The 21,916-nt window shown below is 39.6% G+C and overlaps 1 protein-coding gene across 1 annotated transcript in view; it reads left to right on the top strand.

The window, feature by feature from the left end:
* The window catches only part of LOC309550105 (adhesion G protein-coupled receptor F5-like), a gene marked incomplete at its 5' end in the record, with an annotated part of 389,437 nt that extends 369,193 nt beyond the window's left edge, over nucleotides 1–20,244 (top strand). Inside the window, 2 exons of the mRNA XM_082250562.1 lie at nucleotides 16,018–16,099; nucleotides 19,583–20,244. Coding sequence (XP_082106688.1) covers nucleotides 16,018–16,099; nucleotides 19,583–19,653 — 153 coding nt within the window. The 3' untranslated portion in view covers nucleotides 19,654–20,244. The remainder of the gene's footprint in view (nucleotides 1–16,017; nucleotides 16,100–19,582) is intronic.
* Between the last annotated feature and the right edge of the window lie 1,672 nt (nucleotides 20,245–21,916).

Genomic DNA, 21,916 nt, shown 5'->3' with positions numbered 1-21,916 from the left:
ATGGTGTACTTGCAGCTAATTGAATTAGGCCAGCTAATTAGTATTTCTCTATATATACACACTTCTTCACAGCTCCTCCCCCAGCAACAATTCTAACACCTTAATGGGCTAGTCTCATTAGCAAATGCAAATAGCAAACACCTGACCAAATTCCTTTCCCCTTCTCAAGCAATAGCCAGCAAAAAATACAGATGAGTCAGTTGCAAACTCCAAGCCAATCTCTTGCAGTATCTATTCAATCTCTTCAGTTTCCTGCAATATCTCTTCAATGTACTTAAAATGGTGTACTTGAATGGTGTACTTGCAGCTAATTGAATTAGGCCAGCTAATTAGTATTTCTCTATATATACACACTCCTTCACAGCTCCTCCCCCAGCAACAATTCTAACACCTTAATGGGCTAGTCTCATTAGCAAATGCAAATAGCAAACACCTGACCAAATTCCTTTCCCCTTCTCAAGCAATAGCCAGCAAAAAATACAGATGAGTCAGTTGCAAACTCCAAGCCAATCTCTTGCAGTATCTATTCAATCTCTTCAGTTTCCTGCAATATCTCTTCAATGTACTTAAAATGGTGTACTTGAATGGTGTACTTGCAGCTAATTGAATTAGGCCAGCTAATTAGTATTTCTCTATATATACACACTCCTTCACAGCTCCTCCCCCAGCAACAATTCTAACACCTTAATGGGCTAGTCTCATTAGCAAATGCAAATAGCAAACACCTGACCAAATTCCTTTCCCCTTCTCAAGCAATAGCCAGCAAAAAATACAGATGAGTCAGTTGCAAACTCCAAGCCAATCTCTTGCAGTATCTATTCAATCTCTTCAGTTTCCTGCAATATCTCTTCAATGTACTTAAAATGGTGTACTTGAATGGTGTACTTGCAGCTAATTGAATTAGGCCAGCTAATTAGTATTTCTCTATATACACACTCCTTCACAGCTCCCTCCCCCACAACAATTCTAACACCTTAATGGGCTAGGTCTCATTAGCAAATGCAAATAGCAAACACCTGACCAAATTCCTTTCCCCTTCTCAAGCAATAGCCAGCAAAAAATACAGATGAGTCAGTTGCAAACTCCAAGCCAATCTCTTGCAGTATCTATTCAATCTCTTCAGTTTCCTGCAATATCTCTTCAATGTACTTAAAATGGTGTACTTGAATGGTGTACTTGCAGCTAATTGAATTAGGCCAGCTAATTAGTATTTCTCTATATATACACACTCCTTCACAGCTCCTCCCCCAGCAACAATTCTAACACCTTAATGGGCTAGTCTCATTAGCAAATGCAAATAGCAAACACCTGACCAAATTCCTTTCCCCTTCTCAAGCAATAGCCAGCAAAAAATACAGATGAGTCAGTTGCAAACTCCAAGCCAATCTCTTGCAGTATCTATTCAATCTCTTCAGTTTCCTGCAATATCTCTTCAATGTACTTAAAATGGTGTACTTGAATGGTGTACTTGCAGCTAATTGAATTAGGCCAGCTAATTAGTATTTCTCTATATATACACACTCCTTCACAGCTCCTCCCCCAGCAACAATTCTAACACCTTAATGGGCTAGTCTCATTAGCAAATGCAAATACAAACACCTGACCAAATTCCTTTCCCCCTTCTCAAGCAATAGCCAGCAAAAAAATACAGATTGAGTCAGTTGCAAAACTCCAAGCCCAATCTCTTGCAGTATCTATTCAATCTCTTCAGTTTCCTGCATATCTCTTCAATGTACTTAAAATGGTGTACTTGAATGGTGTACTTGCAGCTAATTGAATTAGGCCAGCTAATTAGTATTTCTCTATATATACACACTCCTTCACAGCTCCTCCCCCAGCAACAATTCTAACACCTAATGGGCTAGTCTCATTAGCAAATGCAAATAGCAAACACCTGACCAAATTCCTTTCCCCTTCTAAAGCAATAGCCAGCAAAAAATACAGATGAGTCAGTTTGCAAACTCCAAGCCAATCTCTTGCAGTATCTATCATCTCTTCAGTTTCCTGCAATATCTCTTCAATGTACTTAAAATGGTGTACTTGGAATGGTGTACTTGCAGCTAATTGAATTAGGGCCAGCTAATTAGTATTTCTCTATATATACACACTCCTTCACAGCTCCTCCCCCAGCAACAATTCTAACACCTTAATGGGCTAGTCTCATTAGCAAATGCAAATAGCAACACCTGACCAAATTCCTTTCCCCTTCTCAAGCAATAGCCAGCAAAAAATACAGATGAGTCAGTTGCAAACTCCAAGCCAATCTCTTGCAGTATCTATTCAATCTCTTCAGTTTCCTGCAATATCTCTTCAATGTACTTAAAATGGTGTACTTGAATGGTGTACTTGCAGCTAATTGAATTAGGCCAAGCTAATTAGTATTTCTCTATATATACACACTCCTTCACAGCTCCTCCCCCAGCAACAATTCTAACACCTTAATGGGCTAGTCTCATTAGCAAATGCAAATAGCAAACACCTGACCAAATTCCTTTCCCCTTCTCAAGCAATAGCCAGCAAAAAATACAGATGAGTCAGTTGCAAACTCCAAGCCAATCTCTTGCAGTATCTATTCATCTCTTCAGTTTCCTGCAATATCTCTTCAATGTACTTAAAATGGTGTACTTGAATGGTGTACTTGCAGCTAATTGAATTAGGCCAGCTAATTAGTATTTCTCTATATATACACACTCCTTCACAGCTCCTCCCCCAGCAACAATTCTAACACCTTAATGGGCTAGTCTCATTAGCAAATGCAAATAGCAAACACCTGACCAAATTCCTTTCCCCTTCTCAAGCAATAGCCAGCAAAAAATACAGATGAGTCAGTTGCAAACTCCAAGCCAATCTCTTGCAGTATCTATTCAATCTCTTCAGTTTCCTGCAATATCTCTTCAATGTACTTAAAATGGTGTACTTGAATGGTGTACTTGCAGCTAATTGAATTAGGCCAGCTAATTAGTATTTCTCTATATATACACACTCCTTCACAGCTCCTCCCCCAGCAACAATTCTAACACCTTAATGGGCTAGTCTCATTAGCAAATGCAAATAGCAAACACCTGACCAAATTCCTTCCCCTTCTCAAGCAATAGCCAGCAAAAAATACAGATGAGTCAGTTGCAAACTCCAAGCCAATCTCTTGCAGTATCTATTCAATCTCTTCAGTTTCCTGCAATATCTCTTCAATGTACTTAAAATGGTGTACTTGAATGGTGTACTTGCAGCTAATTGAATTAGGCCAGCTAATTAGTATTTCTCTATATATACACACTCCTTCACAGCTCCTCCCCCAGCAACAATTCTAACACCTTAATGGGCTAGTCTCATTAGCAAATGCAAATAGCAAACACCTGACCAAATTCCTTTCCCCTTCTCAAGCAATAGCCAGCAAAAAATACAGATGAGTCAGTTGCAAACTCCAAGCCAATCTCTTGCAGTATCTATTCAATCTCTTCAGTTTCCTGCAATATCTCTTCAATGTACTTAAAATGGTGTACTTGAATGGTGTACTTGCAGCTAATTGAATTAGGCCAGCTAATTAGTATTTCTCTATATATACACACTCCTTCACAGCTCCTCCCCCAGCAACAATTCTAACACCTTAATGGGCTAGTCTCATTAGCAAATGCAAATAGCAAACACCTGACCAAATTCCTTTCCCCTTCTCAAGCAATAGCCAGCAAAAAATACAGATGAGTCAGTTGCAAACTCCAAGCCAATCTCTTGCAGTATCTATTCAATCTCTTCAGTTTCCTGCAATATCTCTTCAATGTACTTAAAATGGTGTACTTGAATGGTGTACTTGCAGCTAATTGAATTAGGCCAGCTAATTAGTATTTCTCTATATATACACACTCCTTCACAGCTCCTCCCCCAGCAACAATTCTAACACCTTAATGGGCTAGTCTCATTAGCAAATGCAAATAGCAAACACCTGACCAAATTCCTTTCCCCTTCTCAAGCAATAGCCAGCAAAAAATACAGATGAGTCAGTTGCAAACTCCAAGCCAATCTCTTGCAGTATCTATTCAATCTCTTCAGTTTCCTGCAATATCTCTTCAATGTACTTAAAATGGTGTACTTGAATGGTGTACTTGCAGCTAATTGAATTAGGCCAGCTAATTAGTATTTCTCTATATATACACACTCCTTCACAGCTCCTCCCCCAGCAACAATTCTAACACCTTAATGGGCTAGTCTCATTAGCAAATGCAAATAGCAAACACCTGACCAAATTCCTTTCCCCTTCTCAAGCAATAGCCAGCAAAAATACAGATGAGTCAGTTGCAAACTCCAAGCCAATCTCTTGCAGTATCTATTCAATCTCTTCAGTTTCCTGCAATATCTCTTCAATGTACTTAAAATGGTGTACTTGAATGGTGTACTTGCAGCTAATTGAATTAGGCCAGCTAATTAGTATTTCTCTATATATACACACTCCTTCACAGCTCCTCCCCCAGCAACAATTCTAACACCTTAATGGGCTAGTCTCATTAGCAAATGCAAATAGCAAACACCTGACCAAATTCCTTTCCCCTTCTCAAGCAATAGCCAGCAAAAAATACAGATGAGTCAGTTGCAAACTCCAAGCCAATCTCTTGCAGTATCTATTCAATCTCTTCAGTTTCCTGCAATATCTCTTCAATGTACTTAAAATGGTGTACTTGAATGGTGTACTTGCAGCTAATTGAATTAGGCCAGCTAATTAGTATTTCTCTATATATACACACTCCTTCACAGCTCCTCCCCCAGCAACAATTCTAACACCTTAATGGGCTAGTCTCATTAGCAAATGCAAATAGCAAACACCTGACCAAATTCCTTTCCCCTTCTCAAGCAATAGCCAGCAAAAAATACAGATGAGTCAGTTGCAAACTCCAAGCCAATCTCTTGCAGTATCTATTCAATCTCTTCAGTTTCCTGCAATATCTCTTCAATGTACTTAAAATGGTGTACTTGAATGGTGTACTTGCAGCTAATTGAATTAGGCCAGCTAATTAGTATTTCTCTATATATACACACTCCTTCACAGCTCCTCCCCCAGCAACAATTCTAACACCTTAATGGGCTAGTCTCATTAGCAAATGCAAATAGCAAACACCTGACCAAATTCCTTTCCCCTTCTCAAGCAATAGCCAGCAAAAAATACAGATGAGTCAGTTGCAAACTCCAAGCCAATCTCTTGCAGTATCTATTCAATCTCTTCAGTTTCCTGCAATATCTCTTCAATGTACTTAAAATGGTGTACTTGAATGGTGTACTTGCAGCTAATTGAATTAGGCCAGCTAATTAGTATTTCTCTATATATACACACTCCTTCACAGCTCCTCCCCCAGCAACAATTCTAACACCTTAATGGGCTAGTCTCATTAGCAAATGCAAATAGCAAACACCTGACCAAATTCCTTTCCCCTTCTCAAGCAATAGCCAGCAAAAAATACAGATGAGTCAGTTGCAAACTCCAAGCCAATCTCTTGCAGTATCTATTCAATCTCTTCAGTTTCCTGCAATATCTCTTCAATGTACTTAAAATGGTGTACTTGAATGGTGTACTTGCAGCTAATTGAATTAGGCCAGCTAATTAGTATTTCTCTATATATACACACTCCTTCACAGCTCCTCCCCCAGCAACAATTCTAACACCTTAATGGGCTAGTCTCATTAGCAAATGCAAATAGCAAACACCTGACCAAATTCCTTTCCCCTTCTCAAGCAATAGCCAGCAAAAAATACAGATGAGTCAGTTGCAAACTCCAAGCCAATCTCTTGCAGTATCTATTCAATCTCTTCAGTTTCCTGCAATATCTCTTCAATGTACTTAAAATGGTGTACTTGAATGGTGTACTTGCAGCTAATTGAATTAGGCCAGCTAATTAGTATTTCTCTATATATACACACTCCTTCACAGCTCCTCCCCCAGCAACAATTCTAACACCTTAATGGGCTAGTCTCATTAGCAAATGCAAATAGCAAACACCTGACCAAATTCCTTTCCCCTTCTCAAGCAATAGCCAGCAAAAAATACAGATGAGTCAGTTGCAAACTCCAAGCCAATCTCTTGCAGTATCTATTCAATCTCTTCAGTTTCCTGCAATATCTCTTCAATGTACTTAAAATGGTGTACTTGAATGGTGTACTTGCAGCTAATTGAATTAGGCCAGCTAATTAGTATTTCTCTATATATACACACTCCTTCACAGCTCCTCCCCCAGCAACAATTCTAACACCTTAATGGGCTAGTCTCATTAGCAAATGCAAATAGCAAACACCTGACCAAATTCCTTTCCCCTTCTCAAGCAATAGCCAGCAAAAAATACAGATGAGTCAGTTGCAAACTCCAAGCCAATCTCTTGCAGTATCTATTCAATCTCTTCAGTTTCCTGCAATATCTCTTCAATGTACTTAAAATGGTGTACTTGAATGGTGTACTTGCAGCTAATTGAATTAGGCCAGCTAATTAGTATTTCTCTATATATACACACTCCTTCACAGCTCCTCCCCCAGCAACAATTCTAACACCTTAATGGGCTAGTCTCATTAGCAAATGCAAATAGCAAACACCTGACCAAATTCCTTTCCCCTTCTCAAGCAATAGCCAGCAAAAAATACAGATGAGTCAGTTGCAAACTCCAAGCCAATCTCTTGCAGTATCTATTCAATCTCTTCAGTTTCCTGCAATATCTCTTCAATGTACTTAAAATGGTGTACTTGAATGGTGTACTTGCAGCTAATTGAATTAGGCCAGCTAATTAGTATTTCTCTATATATACACACTCCTTCACAGCTCCTCCCCCAGCAACAATTCTAACACCTTAATGGGCTAGTCTCATTAGCAAATGCAAATAGCAAACACCTGACCAAATTCCTTTCCCCTTCTCAAGCAATAGCCAGCAAAAAATACAGATGAGTCAGTTGCAAACTCCAAGCCAATCTCTTGCAGTATCTATTCAATCTCTTCAGTTTCCTGCAATATCTCTTCAATGTACTTAAAATGGTGTACTTGAATGGTGTACTTGCAGCTAATTGAATTAGGCCAGCTAATTAGTATTTCTCTATATATACACACTCCTTCACAGCTCCTCCCCCAGCAACAATTCTAACACCTTAATGGGCTAGTCTCATTAGCAAATGCAAATAGCAAACACCTGACCAAATTCCTTTCCCCTTCTCAAGCAATAGCCAGCAAAAAATACAGATGAGTCAGTTGCAAACTCCAAGCCAATCTCTTGCAGTATCTATTCAATCTCTTCAGTTTCCTGCAATATCTCTTCAATGTACTTAAAATGGTGTACTTGAATGGTGTACTTGCAGCTAATTGAATTAGGCCAGCTAATTAGTATTTCTCTATATATACACACTCCTTCACAGCTCCTCCCCCAGCAACAATTCTAACACCTTAATGGGCTAGTCTCATTAGCAAATGCAAATAGCAAACACCTGACCAAATTCCTTTCCCCTTCTCAAGCAATAGCCAGCAAAAAATACAGATGAGTCAGTTGCAAACTCCAAGCCAATCTCTTGCAGTATCTATTCAATCTCTTCAGTTTCCTGCAATATCTCTTCAATGTACTTAAAATGGTGTACTTGAATGGTGTACTTGCAGCTAATTGAATTAGGCCAGCTAATTAGTATTTCTCTATATATACACACTCCTTCACAGCTCCTCCCCCAGCAACAATTCTAACACCTTAATGGGCTAGTCTCATTAGCAAATGCAAATAGCAAACACCTGACCAAATTCCTTTCCCCTTCTCAAGCAATAGCCAGCAAAAAATACAGATGAGTCAGTTGCAAACTCCAAGCCAATCTCTTGCAGTATCTATTCAATCTCTTCAGTTTCCTGCAATATCTCTTCAATGTACTTAAAATGGTGTACTTGAATGGTGTACTTGCAGCTAATTGAATTAGGCCAGCTAATTAGTATTTCTCTATATATACACACTCCTTCACAGCTCCTCCCCCAGCAACAATTCTAACACCTTAATGGGCTAGTCTCATTAGCAAATGCAAATAGCAAACACCTGACCAAATTCCTTTCCCCTTCTCAAGCAATAGCCAGCAAAAAATACAGATGAGTCAGTTGCAAACTCCAAGCCAATCTCTTGCAGTATCTATTCAATCTCTTCAGTTTCCTGCAATATCTCTTCAATGTACTTAAAATGGTGTACTTGAATGGTGTACTTGCAGCTAATTGAATTAGGCCAGCTAATTAGTATTTCTCTATATATACACACTCCTTCACAGCTCCTCCCCCAGCAACAATTCTAACACCTTAATGGGCTAGTCTCATTAGCAAATGCAAATAGCAAACACCTGACCAAATTCCTTTCCCCTTCTCAAGCAATAGCCAGCAAAAAATACAGATGAGTCAGTTGCAAACTCCAAGCCAATCTCTTGCAGTATCTATTCAATCTCTTCAGTTTCCTGCAATATCTCTTCAATGTACTTAAAATGGTGTACTTGAATGGTGTACTTGCAGCTAATTGAATTAGGCCAGCTAATTAGTATTTCTCTATATATACACACTCCTTCACAGCTCCTCCCCCAGCAACAATTCTAACACCTTAATGGGCTAGTCTCATTAGCAAATGCAAATAGCAAACACCTGACCAAATTCCTTTCCCCTTCTCAAGCAATAGCCAGCAAAAAATACAGATGAGTCAGTTGCAAACTCCAAGCCAATCTCTTGCAGTATCTATTCAATCTCTTCAGTTTCCTGCAATATCTCTTCAATGTACTTAAAATGGTGTACTTGAATGGTGTACTTGCAGCTAATTGAATTAGGCCAGCTAATTAGTATTTCTCTATATATACACACTCCTTCACAGCTCCTCCCCCAGCAACAATTCTAACACCTTAATGGGCTAGTCTCATTAGCAAATGCAAATAGCAAACACCTGACCAAATTCCTTTCCCCTTCTCAAGCAATAGCCAGCAAAAAATACAGATGAGTCAGTTGCAAACTCCAAGCCAATCTCTTGCAGTATCTATTCAATCTCTTCAGTTTCCTGCAATATCTCTTCAATGTACTTAAAATGGTGTACTTGAATGGTGTACTTGCAGCTAATTGAATTAGGCCAGCTAATTAGTATTTCTCTATATATACACACTCCTTCACAGCTCCTCCCCCAGCAACAATTCTAACACCTTAATGGGCTAGTCTCATTAGCAAATGCAAATAGCAAACACCTGACCAAATTCCTTTCCCCTTCTCAAGCAATAGCCAGCAAAAAATACAGATGAGTCAGTTGCAAACTCCAAGCCAATCTCTTGCAGTATCTATTCAATCTCTTCAGTTTCCTGCAATATCTCTTCAATGTACTTAAAATGGTGTACTTGAATGGTGTACTTGCAGCTAATTGAATTAGGCCAGCTAATTAGTATTTCTCTATATATACACACTCCTTCACAGCTCCTCCCCCAGCAACAATTCTAACACCTTAATGGGCTAGTCTCATTAGCAAATGCAAATAGCAAACACCTGACCAAATTCCTTTCCCCTTCTCAAGCAATAGCCAGCAAAAAATACAGATGAGTCAGTTGCAAACTCCAAGCCAATCTCTTGCAGTATCTATTCAATCTCTTCAGTTTCCTGCAATATCTCTTCAATGTACTTAAAATGGTGTACTTGAATGGTGTACTTGCAGCTAATTGAATTAGGCCAGCTAATTAGTATTTCTCTATATATACACACTCCTTCACAGCTCCTCCCCCAGCAACAATTCTAACACCTTAATGGGCTAGTCTCATTAGCAAATGCAAATAGCAAACACCTGACCAAATTCCTTTCCCCTTCTCAAGCAATAGCCAGCAAAAAATACAGATGAGTCAGTTGCAAACTCCAAGCCAATCTCTTGCAGTATCTATTCAATCTCTTCAGTTTCCTGCAATATCTCTTCAATGTACTTAAAATGGTGTACTTGAATGGTGTACTTGCAGCTAATTGAATTAGGCCAGCTAATTAGTATTTCTCTATATATACACACTCCTTCACAGCTCCTCCCCCAGCAACAATTCTAACACCTTAATGGGCTAGTCTCATTAGCAAATGCAAATAGCAAACACCTGACCAAATTCCTTTCCCCTTCTCAAGCAATAGCCAGCAAAAAATACAGATGAGTCAGTTGCAAACTCCAAGCCAATCTCTTGCAGTATCTATTCAATCTCTTCAGTTTCCTGCAATATCTCTTCAATGTACTTAAAATGGTGTACTTGAATGGTGTACTTGCAGCTAATTGAATTAGGCCAGCTAATTAGTATTTCTCTATATATACACACTCCTTCACAGCTCCTCCCCCAGCAACAATTCTAACACCTTAATGGGCTAGTCTCATTAGCAAATGCAAATAGCAAACACCTGACCAAATTCCTTTCCCCTTCTCAAGCAATAGCCAGCAAAAAATACAGATGAGTCAGTTGCAAACTCCAAGCCAATCTCTTGCAGTATCTATTCAATCTCTTCAGTTTCCTGCAATATCTCTTCAATGTACTTAAAATGGTGTACTTGAATGGTGTACTTGCAGCTAATTGAATTAGGCCAGCTAATTAGTATTTCTCTATATATACACACTCCTTCACAGCTCCTCCCCCAGCAACAATTCTAACACCTTAATGGGCTAGTCTCATTAGCAAATGCAAATAGCAAACACCTGACCAAATTCCTTTCCCCTTCTCAAGCAATAGCCAGCAAAAAATACAGATGAGTCAGTTGCAAACTCCAAGCCAATCTCTTGCAGTATCTATTCAATCTCTTCAGTTTCCTGCAATATCTCTTCAATGTACTTAAAATGGTGTACTTGAATGGTGTACTTGCAGCTAATTGAATTAGGCCAGCTAATTAGTATTTCTCTATATATACACACTCCTTCACAGCTCCTCCCCCAGCAACAATTCTAACACCTTAATGGGCTAGTCTCATTAGCAAATGCAAATAGCAAACACCTGACCAAATTCCTTTCCCCTTCTCAAGCAATAGCCAGCAAAAAATACAGATGAGTCAGTTGCAAACTCCAAGCCAATCTCTTGCAGTATCTATTCAATCTCTTCAGTTTCCTGCAATATCTCTTCAATGTACTTAAAATGGTGTACTTGAATGGTGTACTTGCAGCTAATTGAATTAGGCCAGCTAATTAGTATTTCTCTATATATACACACTCCTTCACAGCTCCTCCCCCAGCAACAATTCTAACACCTTAATGGGCTAGTCTCATTAGCAAATGCAAATAGCAAACACCTGACCAAATTCCTTTCCCCTTCTCAAGCAATAGCCAGCAAAAAATACAGATGAGTCAGTTGCAAACTCCAAGCCAATCTCTTGCAGTATCTATTCAATCTCTTCAGTTTCCTGCAATATCTCTTCAATGTACTTAAAATGGTGTACTTGAATGGTGTACTTGCAGCTAATTGAATTAGGCCAGCTAATTAGTATTTCTCTATATATACACACTCCTTCACAGCTCCTCCCCCAGCAACAATTCTAACACCTTAATGGGCTAGTCTCATTAGCAAATGCAAATAGCAAACACCTGACCAAATTCCTTTCCCCTTCTCAAGCAATAGCCAGCAAAAAATACAGATGAGTCAGTTGCAAACTCCAAGCCAATCTCTTGCAGTATCTATTCAATCTCTTCAGTTTCCTGCAATATCTCTTCAATGTACTTAAAATGGTGTACTTGAATGGTGTACTTGCAGCTAATTGAATTAGGCCAGCTAATTAGTATTTCTCTATATATACACACTCCTTCACAGCTCCTCCCCCAGCAACAATTCTAACACCTTAATGGGCTAGTCTCATTAGCAAATGCAAATAGCAAACACCTGACCAAATTCCTTTCCCCTTCTCAAGCAATAGCCAGCAAAAAATACAGATGAGTCAGTTGCAAACTCCAAGCCAATCTCTTGCAGTATCTATTCAATCTCTTCAGTTTCCTGCAATATCTCTTCAATGTACTTAAAATGGTGTACTTGAATGGTGTACTTGCAGCTAATTGAATTAGGCCAGCTAATTAGTATTTCTCTATATATACACACTCCTTCACAGCTCCTCCCCCAGCAACAATTCTAACACCTTAATGGGCTAGTCTCATTAGCAAATGCAAATAGCAAACACCTGACCAAATTCCTTTCCCCTTCTCAAGCAATAGCCAGCAAAAAATACAGATGAGTCAGTTGCAAACTCCAAGCCAATCTCTTGCAGTATCTATTCAATCTCTTCAGTTTCCTGCAATATCTCTTCAATGTACTTAAAATGGTGTACTTGAATGGTGTACTTGCAGCTAATTGAATTAGGCCAGCTAATTAGTATTTCTCTATATATACACACTCCTTCACAGCTCCTCCCCCAGCAACAATTCTAACACCTTAATGGGCTAGTCTCATTAGCAAATGCAAATAGCAAACACCTGACCAAATTCCTTTCCCCTTCTCAAGCAATAGCCAGCAAAAAATACAGATGAGTCAGTTGCAAACTCCAAGCCAATCTCTTGCAGTATCTATTCAATCTCTTCAGTTTCCTGCAATATCTCTTCAATGTACTTAAAATGGTGTACTTGAATGGTGTACTTGCAGCTAATTGAATTAGGCCAGCTAATTAGTATTTCTCTATATATACACACTCCTTCACAGCTCCTCCCCCAGCAACAATTCTAACACCTTAATGGGCTAGTCTCATTAGCAAATGCAAATAGCAAACACCTGACCAAATTCCTTTCCCCTTCTCAAGCAATAGCCAGCAAAAAATACAGATGAGTCAGTTGCAAACTCCAAGCCAATCTCTTGCAGTATCTATTCAATCTCTTCAGTTTCCTGCAATATCTCTTCAATGTACTTAAAATGGTGTACTTGAATGGTGTACTTGCAGCTAATTGAATTAGGCCAGCTAATTAGTATTTCTCTATATATACACACTCCTTCACAGCTCCTCCCCCAGCAACAATTCTAACACCTTAATGGGCTAGTCTCATTAGCAAATGCAAATAGCAAACACCTGACCAAATTCCTTTCCCCTTCTCAAGCAATAGCCAGCAAAAAATACAGATGAGTCAGTTGCAAACTCCAAGCCAATCTCTTGCAGTATCTATTCAATCTCTTCAGTTTCCTGCAATATCTCTTCAATGTACTTAAAATGGTGTACTTGAATGGTGTACTTGCAGCTAATTGAATTAGGCCAGCTAATTAGTATTTCTCTATATATACACACTCCTTCACAGCTCCTCCCCCAGCAACAATTCTAACACCTTAATGGGCTAGTCTCATTAGCAAATGCAAATAGCAAACACCTGACCAAATTCCTTTCCCCTTCTCAAGCAATAGCCAGCAAAAAATACAGATGAGTCAGTTGCAAACTCCAAGCCAATCTCTTGCAGTATCTATTCAATCTCTTCAGTTTCCTGCAATATCTCTTCAATGTACTTAAAATGGTGTACTTGAATGGTGTACTTGCAGCTAATTGAATTAGGCCAGCTAATTAGTATTTCTCTATATATACACACTCCTTCACAGCTCCTCCCCCAGCAACAATTCTAACACCTTAATGGGCTAGTCTCATTAGCAAATGCAAATAGCAAACACCTGACCAAATTCCTTTCCCCTTCTCAAGCAATAGCCAGCAAAAAATACAGATGAGTCAGTTGCAAACTCCAAGCCAATCTCTTGCAGTATCTATTCAATCTCTTCAGTTTCCTGCAATATCTCTTCAATGTACTTAAAATGGTGTACTTGAATGGTGTACTTGCAGCTAATTGAATTAGGCCAGCTAATTAGTATTTCTCTATATATACACACTCCTTCACAGCTCCTCCCCCAGCAACAATTCTAACACCTTAATGGGCTAGTCTCATTAGCAAATGCAAATAGCAAACACCTGACCAAATTCCTTTCCCCTTCTCAAGCAATAGCCAGCAAAAAATACAGATGAGTCAGTTGCAAACTCCAAGCCAATCTCTTGCAGTATCTATTCAATCTCTTCAGTTTCCTGCAATATCTCTTCAATGTACTTAAAATGGTGTACTTGAATGGTGTACTTGCAGCTAATTGAATTAGGCCAGCTAATTAGTATTTCTCTATATATACACACTCCTTCACAGCTCCTCCCCCAGCAACAATTCTAACACCTTAATGGGCTAGTCTCATTAGCAAATGCAAATAGCAAACACCTGACCAAATTCCTTTCCCCTTCTCAAGCAATAGCCAGCAAAAAATACAGATGAGTCAGTTGCAAACTCCAAGCCAATCTCTTGCAGTATCTATTCAATCTCTTCAGTTTCCTGCAATATCTCTTCAATGTACTTAAAATGGTGTACTTGAATGGTGTACTTGCAGCTAATTGAATTAGGCCAGCTAATTAGTATTTCTCTATATATACACACTCCTTCACAGCTCCTCCCCCAGCAACAATTCTAACACCTTAATGGGCTAGTCTCATTAGCAAATGCAAATAGCAAACACCTGACCAAATTCCTTTCCCCTTCTCAAGCAATAGCCAGCAAAAAATACAGATGAGTCAGTTGCAAACTCCAAGCCAATCTCTTGCAGTATCTATTCAATCTCTTCAGTTTCCTGCAATATCTCTTCAATGTACTTAAAATGGTGTACTTGAATGGTGTACTTGCAGCTAATTGAATTAGGCCAGCTAATTAGTATTTCTCTATATATACACACTCCTTCACAGCTCCTCCCCCAGCAACAATTCTAACACCTTAATGGGCTAGTCTCATTAGCAAATGCAAATAGCAAACACCTGACCAAATTCCTTTCCCCTTCTCAAGCAATAGCCAGCAAAAAATACAGATGAGTCAGTTGCAAACTCCAAGCCAATCTCTTGCAGTATCTATTCAATCTCTTCAGTTTCCTGCAATATCTCTTCAATGTACTTAAAATGGTGTACTTGAATGGTGTACTTGCAGCTAATTGAATTAGGCCAGCTAATTAGTATTTCTCTATATATACACACTCCTTCACAGCTCCTCCCCCAGCAACAATTCTAACACCTTAATGGGCTAGTCTCATTAGCAAATGCAAATAGCAAACACCTGACCAAATTCCTTTCCCCTTCTCAAGCAATAGCCAGCAAAAAATACAGATGAGTCAGTTGCAAACTCCAAGCCAATCTCTTGCAGTATCTATTCAATCTCTTCAGTTTCCTGCAATATCTCTTCAATGTACTTAAAATGGTGTACTTGAATGGTGTACTTGCAGCTAATTGAATTAGGCCAGCTAATTAGTATTTCTCTATATATACACACTCCTTCACAGCTCCTCCCCCAGCAACAATTCTAACACCTTAATGGGCTAGTCTCATTAGCAAATGCAAAAAAATGCAAATAGCAAACACCTGACCAAATTCCTTTCCCCTTCTCAAGCAATAGCCAGCAAAAAATACAGATGAGTCAGTTGCAAACTCCAAGCCAATCTCTTGCAGTATCTATTCAATCTCTTCAGTTTCCTGCAATATCTCTTCAATGTACTTAAAATGGTGTACTTGAATGGTGTACTTGCAGCTAATTGAACGCTAATTGACGCTCTTTTTTTGTTTATAGCGCATGATCAAAAAATCGCACAGGTGATCAAATACCACCAAAAGAAAGCTCTGTTTGTGGGAAAAAAAGGACGTCAAATTTGTTTAGGTACAGCGTCGCACGACTGCGCAATTGTCCGTTAAAGTCACGCAGTGCCGAATCGCAAAATACGCCCTGGTCAGGAAGGGGGTAAAATCTTCCTGGGCTTAAGTTGTTAAAGTGACCTGTTAGACATTTTAAAGCTCAATTGAACTTTCAGTTTAAATGAGCTAAATACTTTCAAGGTGCATCCAATTGCAAAGTCGTACAATTAGTTTCTTAAAAATTAGCTACAACCTGAATAGAAAAGCGTGTCCCCTGCCAGAAAGCTTGGCAGCCTTGCCAACTTTCAGTAAATTTAGGAACAGTTTGGAAAATCCGTTATTTTGCATCAAATTCAATTTTAACTCTTCAGAATCTAATTTAGATTTCTGATAAACTGTTTGTTTTACCTTCACAGACAACATCTACAGATTCATCAGGAACATCAAAGCCAAAGAAAAGGAAACAACCCTTCAAGACAGGATTTTTTGGCAAAAGAGGTGTGTTTGGAAAGTTATACGAATTATCAGCCAAATTTCACCTTATTTCACATTTATTTTAAATATATACTTTACAATAGAAGGGGTGAGGGGTTGACTAAACGTATTAAACTTTTCAGAGAACAAACTGTTTGCATTGCTTAGTTGTTCAGATGACTATAAATATTTTGTTCACATGACATTTCTGGGTAAAACTTCTTGAATGGGAACACTGCCTGTAAATACCTAAAACAAAAATATAATATATTGCAGCTTTCCAGTCCTTAGGTTTGGTGACTGCATTAGTTTTCATTTTTCAGACTTTTTTTTTCCACCTGGTAATGCTGCAAATAAAACACTTCCTGTCCTACAGTGGCTACGCTCGCTCCTCCATTGTATCTATGAAAGTGCTATGGTTGTCACCCAGGTTAAACTTCAAACATGTGTCTGCCTTTGTTCCTCTACATTTCATAGGGAATGATAGGATTAGCATTTCAGAAAAGAAAACCAAGATTGTTTTGCTTCCTGTAACGTTTACAGGAAGTGGCAAGACAGGTTTCTGTACTTGCTAAAAAAATGTTCTCAGCCAGAAAAAAGGAAACTAATTCTCCCACCACATCAAAGGACTGGTAAGCTGCAATATACTAATTTTTTGTTCTTGGGTTGAGTTATCTTTTAAAGAAAATTTTCCACAAATCAGAACATATAGGTGGGAAGTAGTAAAGAGGTGGGTGGGAAGTAGTAAAGAGCAGCAAGTGTGTAGGTGCAGCATGGTGCAGCGACAGAAAACACTCAGAGGACTCCAGGTGCAGAGAACAGAAATATATTGTGATTGAAAAATTCAGCAAAATACAACAAGCCGGACCGGAAGACAACTTGACGTGGGACACTCACAGGATGTAACATCGATGAGTAGTAGCAGGAGATCTTAAGTGTGCTGACAGCATCAGTATCGAGGGGCAAAATGCAGCCTGGCCGGTCTGTAACTAATGGGCCATACACACTATAAGATTTTCTGAAGACTTTTTCCTTTAGACTTATCAAAACCATATAATATGAGGTCAAACCTAAACACTTTCAATTTGTATGCGATCTGGAAGGCCCTTGCACTACATAGAAAAGGTAAATCTGAAGGAAATCTAACCACAAAAGTTGGATAGTGTGTATCCAGCTTAAGTGGGGAGGATTCAAGATAGGATGGTGTGTCCCTGAACTTCCCCTACTCCTCAGGAACCTCTCCCTGATGTTAAGCACTGTCCCTGACTTTAACTACCTCAATACTGGGCACTTAAACCCCCTTCCTTCCCAGACCCATTTTCAGCTTTTAGCGCTGTTGCATTTTGAATGACAATTGCGCGGTCATGCAACATTGTACCTACACCAAATTTGTGTCATTTTTTTCCCCACAAATAGAGCTTTCTTTTGGTGGTATTTGATCACCGCCAGGTTTTTTCTTTTTTGGTGCACAAATAAAAAAAGACCGAAAAGTTTGAAAAAAAAAAAAGTTTTTTTGTTTAGGTTATAAAATTTTGTAAACAGATACGTTTTTTCCTGCACCAATGAGCACTGATGACGCCGCACTGACAGGCACTGATGAGGAAACACTGATGGTGTGGCACTGATGGGGTGGCACTGATATGCAGCACTGATGGGCAATGATAGATAGCACTGATATGCAGCATTGGTGGGCACTGATAGGCAGCGCTGATAGGCAGCACTGATGGGGACTGATCGGCGGCACTGATGGGCACTGATAGGCGGCACTGATAGGCACTGATAGGTGGCACTGATGGGCGGCACTGATGGGCACTGATAGGCAGCACTGGTGGGCAATAATGGGCACTGGTGGGTGGCACTGATAGATGGCAATAACGGGCACTGGTGGGCAGCACTGATAGATGGCATTGGTGGGCAGCACTGATAGGGGGGCACCACTGGCAGGCTCTCTGAGCCCTGTTTGCCATCCCTGGTGGCCATGGTGGGCATCCCTGGTGGTCATGGGTGGGCATCCCTGGTGGCTCTAGTGGCACCCCCTCCCCCGCAGGGCTGCACTGGTAATCAATGTTCTGATTACCAGCACAGACCCCCCCTGTGATCAGTGAGTAATTAGAAATACTCACTGATCCCCCCGGCTGCAGCACCGATCCTCTCCTCTTCTCCTCACTGACAGGATCTGTCAGGAGGAGAAGAGATCGAAGCCGTTACAACGGCTGTATTTACATTACATGACGGCTGTGATTGGACACAGCCGTCATGTGATCAGGAGGGCCAATCACAGGGCCCTCCTGCCGCATCTTGTCGCTCTGTGTCCGAGGGACACCGGCACATCGAGATCGCGCCGCTGCGCGTGCCCACGGCGGCGCGATCTCGCTCCTTCTGAAGGACGTTCCGGAACGTCCGATCAGAAGGACGAGACTCCCACCCGGCCGTATATGTACAATGGCCCGGGTGGGAGGTGGTTAACCACAAGAAAAATGCATGCCAAGCCTGGGAGTCAGGGTCTTAAATAGACTCTGACTGATTAAAGATGGCCACCAAAGTCACAGGGGGTGCAAACATCCAATCAGATAGTGGCCCCCTTGTGACCCAGAAAAACATAGAGGAACTAGGTTCCTCTTGACTTCCTCACACTGCAATGCCGCTGTTGTTGAGTGCTACCTGAAGTGGAGAAAATAGACTGCACCTGCTTACATGCGAACCCAGGTTTGTATCCAATTTTTCTTGTCTGGATGTTCAGCAAACCTCCAGAGGCAGCAGGAAGTGCAACATGGCTAAATGTGACAGCTTCCCCTCAGGCTAGTAAGACGGCAGCCACCACATGACTCATCCTCGCCCAGGCCATTCAGTTGTCAGCTGGGGATTCCCAGGACATATGCCCATGTTGATGAGGGCAAGGGTCTCTTCCCCACAACCCTGGTGGTTGTGGTGGTGTGCAGGTGGGGTTATCGGAATCTGCAAGTTCTCTTATAATAATGAGTCCCCCAGATACATCCCCATGTGAATGAGTAAGTAGTACACATCCCTACTCATTAATGCTGAAAAATAAACACACTGAAAAGAACACAAAAAGAAAAGCAAAATAGTCCTCCAGTTGTACATCCACCATCAATTACATCATCCAGCAATGCAGATGCACATCAGTCAATATAAATGATGCCCACCAATCCCAGTGATACGAGTGACCAAATATAGTATTGCCCACCCTGCCCCTTTAGTGTCAATAGGGTTTGAATTTGGCACATGAACTTTAATTTTATACTAAACCCACATCCAACCAAACCCACGTACATTTGGCTGATCCTTATTGTGAAGCCTCAGATGGTTCCTAAGCCAACTTTCCAGGGAATTAAGTTCTGTTGTTCTGAAGGCTTATCTGCTCTAGAACCAATATGTGGCCCGAGGACACTGAGGAGAGCAAATTATCACACAGCTATTTTGCGTATGATAGGCTCTCTTTGATTGTATATTGTCAACTCTAAAATGTGAATATTTGTTTTGTTTCAGCTGTCTACCATCTCTACTCAACTCAAGATTCAACTGAAACATCTGGAAATTCATACTCGGTTCTCACATAAAAGACGACAGCTAGATAGTGCGATGATCTTGGGGAAGTGGATCATTGTTGTACTAATGAGTAAAAAAAGTCAAGACAGGGGTCCATTTATCAATTTATTCATGCCAGATTCCCACAGATTTTACAAACTTTCACACAAGATTCAATTAGAAAAATGTGGGTATCTTTGGTGAAAATAAATAGTCTCTCCAGATGGCAATGTTATGTTGTACACTGATCTACAATGTAATTTTTTTATAATTACCAAAAATGTGTGTATCTTAGTGTGTTCTTGGTAGAGGGGAAATAGCAGGCCAGTATGTGAAACATTTTATTGTGGGCTCTGACATTCTCCACTTTCATTTCAATTTTATTAATCCAAACATATATTTTAGGCTATTTCATACATAAAGTTGAATTTCTGTTACACTAAATAATGTTTCGTATTCCACCAATGTGTAGTGATACAACATGCCTGGAGTGCAATACAATGAAAAGTACAACATGCTAAGCTGAACTCTCAAAGAAAATTTAAAAAAATGAGAAAATAATGAAAATTAAAATTTACCATAACTATGGGTTCTGCTGGTGGCCAAAATGGTGTTTTTCATATTTTATGATTTTATGGCGAGGGGGTGTTGTTTCGTTTAGGTTGATATTTTCATTTTTGGTAGATGCTAAAACGACCTAAATGTTTTTTATATATTTTGCGGACTGTATTGGTGAATTGGAATGGTAATTTTTTAGTTCATGAGTTCATGAGTTCATGGATAGGAGTTGTTTCATACAGGTTGAAGTGTCCCAAAACTGATATTTCTATGTTTAGTAGATGCTAAAGAATAAAGCTACCCAACAGTTTGCTATATCTCTCAGGGACTACAGCGGTAGGCCAGAATGGTGTTTTTTATTGTTCATATATTATGGGGTGGGATTGCAGCTGTTTCATATAGCTTGAGGTGATCTAAAGCTGATATTTCTATGTTTGGTAGATTCTAAAGAGTAAAATTACCTAAACTTTCTATATACTTTACATTAAAGAGAACGTAATAGGAGGAGCTGGTGCATGGAAATACCCAAATCTCCCAGGTAGACAGGAAAAGAGTCATGAATTATAGCATGTAAAATTTGTTGGAGTATCCAATACCTAAAGGAAACCAGGGGCTTCTCCTGTATGTAAAGTATGACTTTTGGGTCACTTTAAGGTTAGCCCACCTACTTTTTGTTCTAATAATGTTTCACTTAACTTGTTTATTTTTGTATGATTTCATTAAAGTATGCTGTTTTAGTTTGCAGAACCAATAAAACACCTTTGCTGTTCTCTTTTCCTGAAATCCATTGTATATATTAATTCTGTATGAATGTAAAAGTCTCCATAAAGGGTGCAGATGAAAAGTCATAATTTGATAATGGAGCATTGCCCAGTTCAATTTCTTTTTGCAGTGACCAGTATCATTCTCACTACAATTTTGCTTCAGTCATGCATAGCTGGTAAATTGGTTTCTAGCACCAAGAACACATTGCTACTGTGGGTTCTTAGCTTCAGGTAAAAGAACATAATCTAACTCCGAAATGTAACCCTCAGAAAACACTTACCTGCATGTAAAACTTAATCCTAAAGCAGAACTATAGTTGTGCACCCTCCTTCTCTGGTAGACTCTTTCCTCACTAAGCATATATTTATAGTGAATCTGTTGCAGAAAAAAAATGTAAAAGAAGAGATGTTACAGTTAACTGTTCCATCACCTTTGCCTTCTATATATGCTCTCTGGAAGAGCTATGCAAATAATCTTGCAACACACATTGTCTAATTCCCTAACTGTACGCTGTGATTCCACCCACTGGCTGCTACTTTAATTCATGGCCGCCATATGACTTTATAGGTCCAAATAGAACATGCCCCTCTCTGCAAAATGTTAGTCTTGCAACAGAGAACTAGGATTGTGTAATTATGCCTGTTCCTAATTCCCAGATCTGATGTAAATCAGAAAATGTAGTCAGAGTTATTGTCAAGGTAATTTGAGGTAATTGTTTTTTGTTGTCAAGTTAATTGATGCATTGCCAATACCAAATCCAATTTCAAAAAACATTTCAATCCATTTTGCCCAAGGTGTTCCCAGTTTTAGTAACAATTTAGAAAGTCAAGGGTCCCCAAGTCCCCTTTAGGATTAGGTCATAGGGTACAGACATTGAAGACTAACTAAATTGTTTAGTAACCTGCTTCTCCTTAAATCGTCTTGTTTGCTCTTGCAAAGAGGCAATCTATTCCCAGAACAGGTGATGTTGCT

The sequence above is a fragment of the Pelophylax lessonae genome (assembly GCF_965119305.1).
Source record: "Pelophylax lessonae genome assembly, chromosome: 3".
In the NCBI taxonomy this organism is placed as follows: Eukaryota; Metazoa; Chordata; class Amphibia; order Anura; family Ranidae; genus Pelophylax; species Pelophylax lessonae.
The sequence above is the reverse complement of the archived record's forward strand: the minus strand, read 5'-3'. Positions and strand labels throughout refer to the sequence as shown.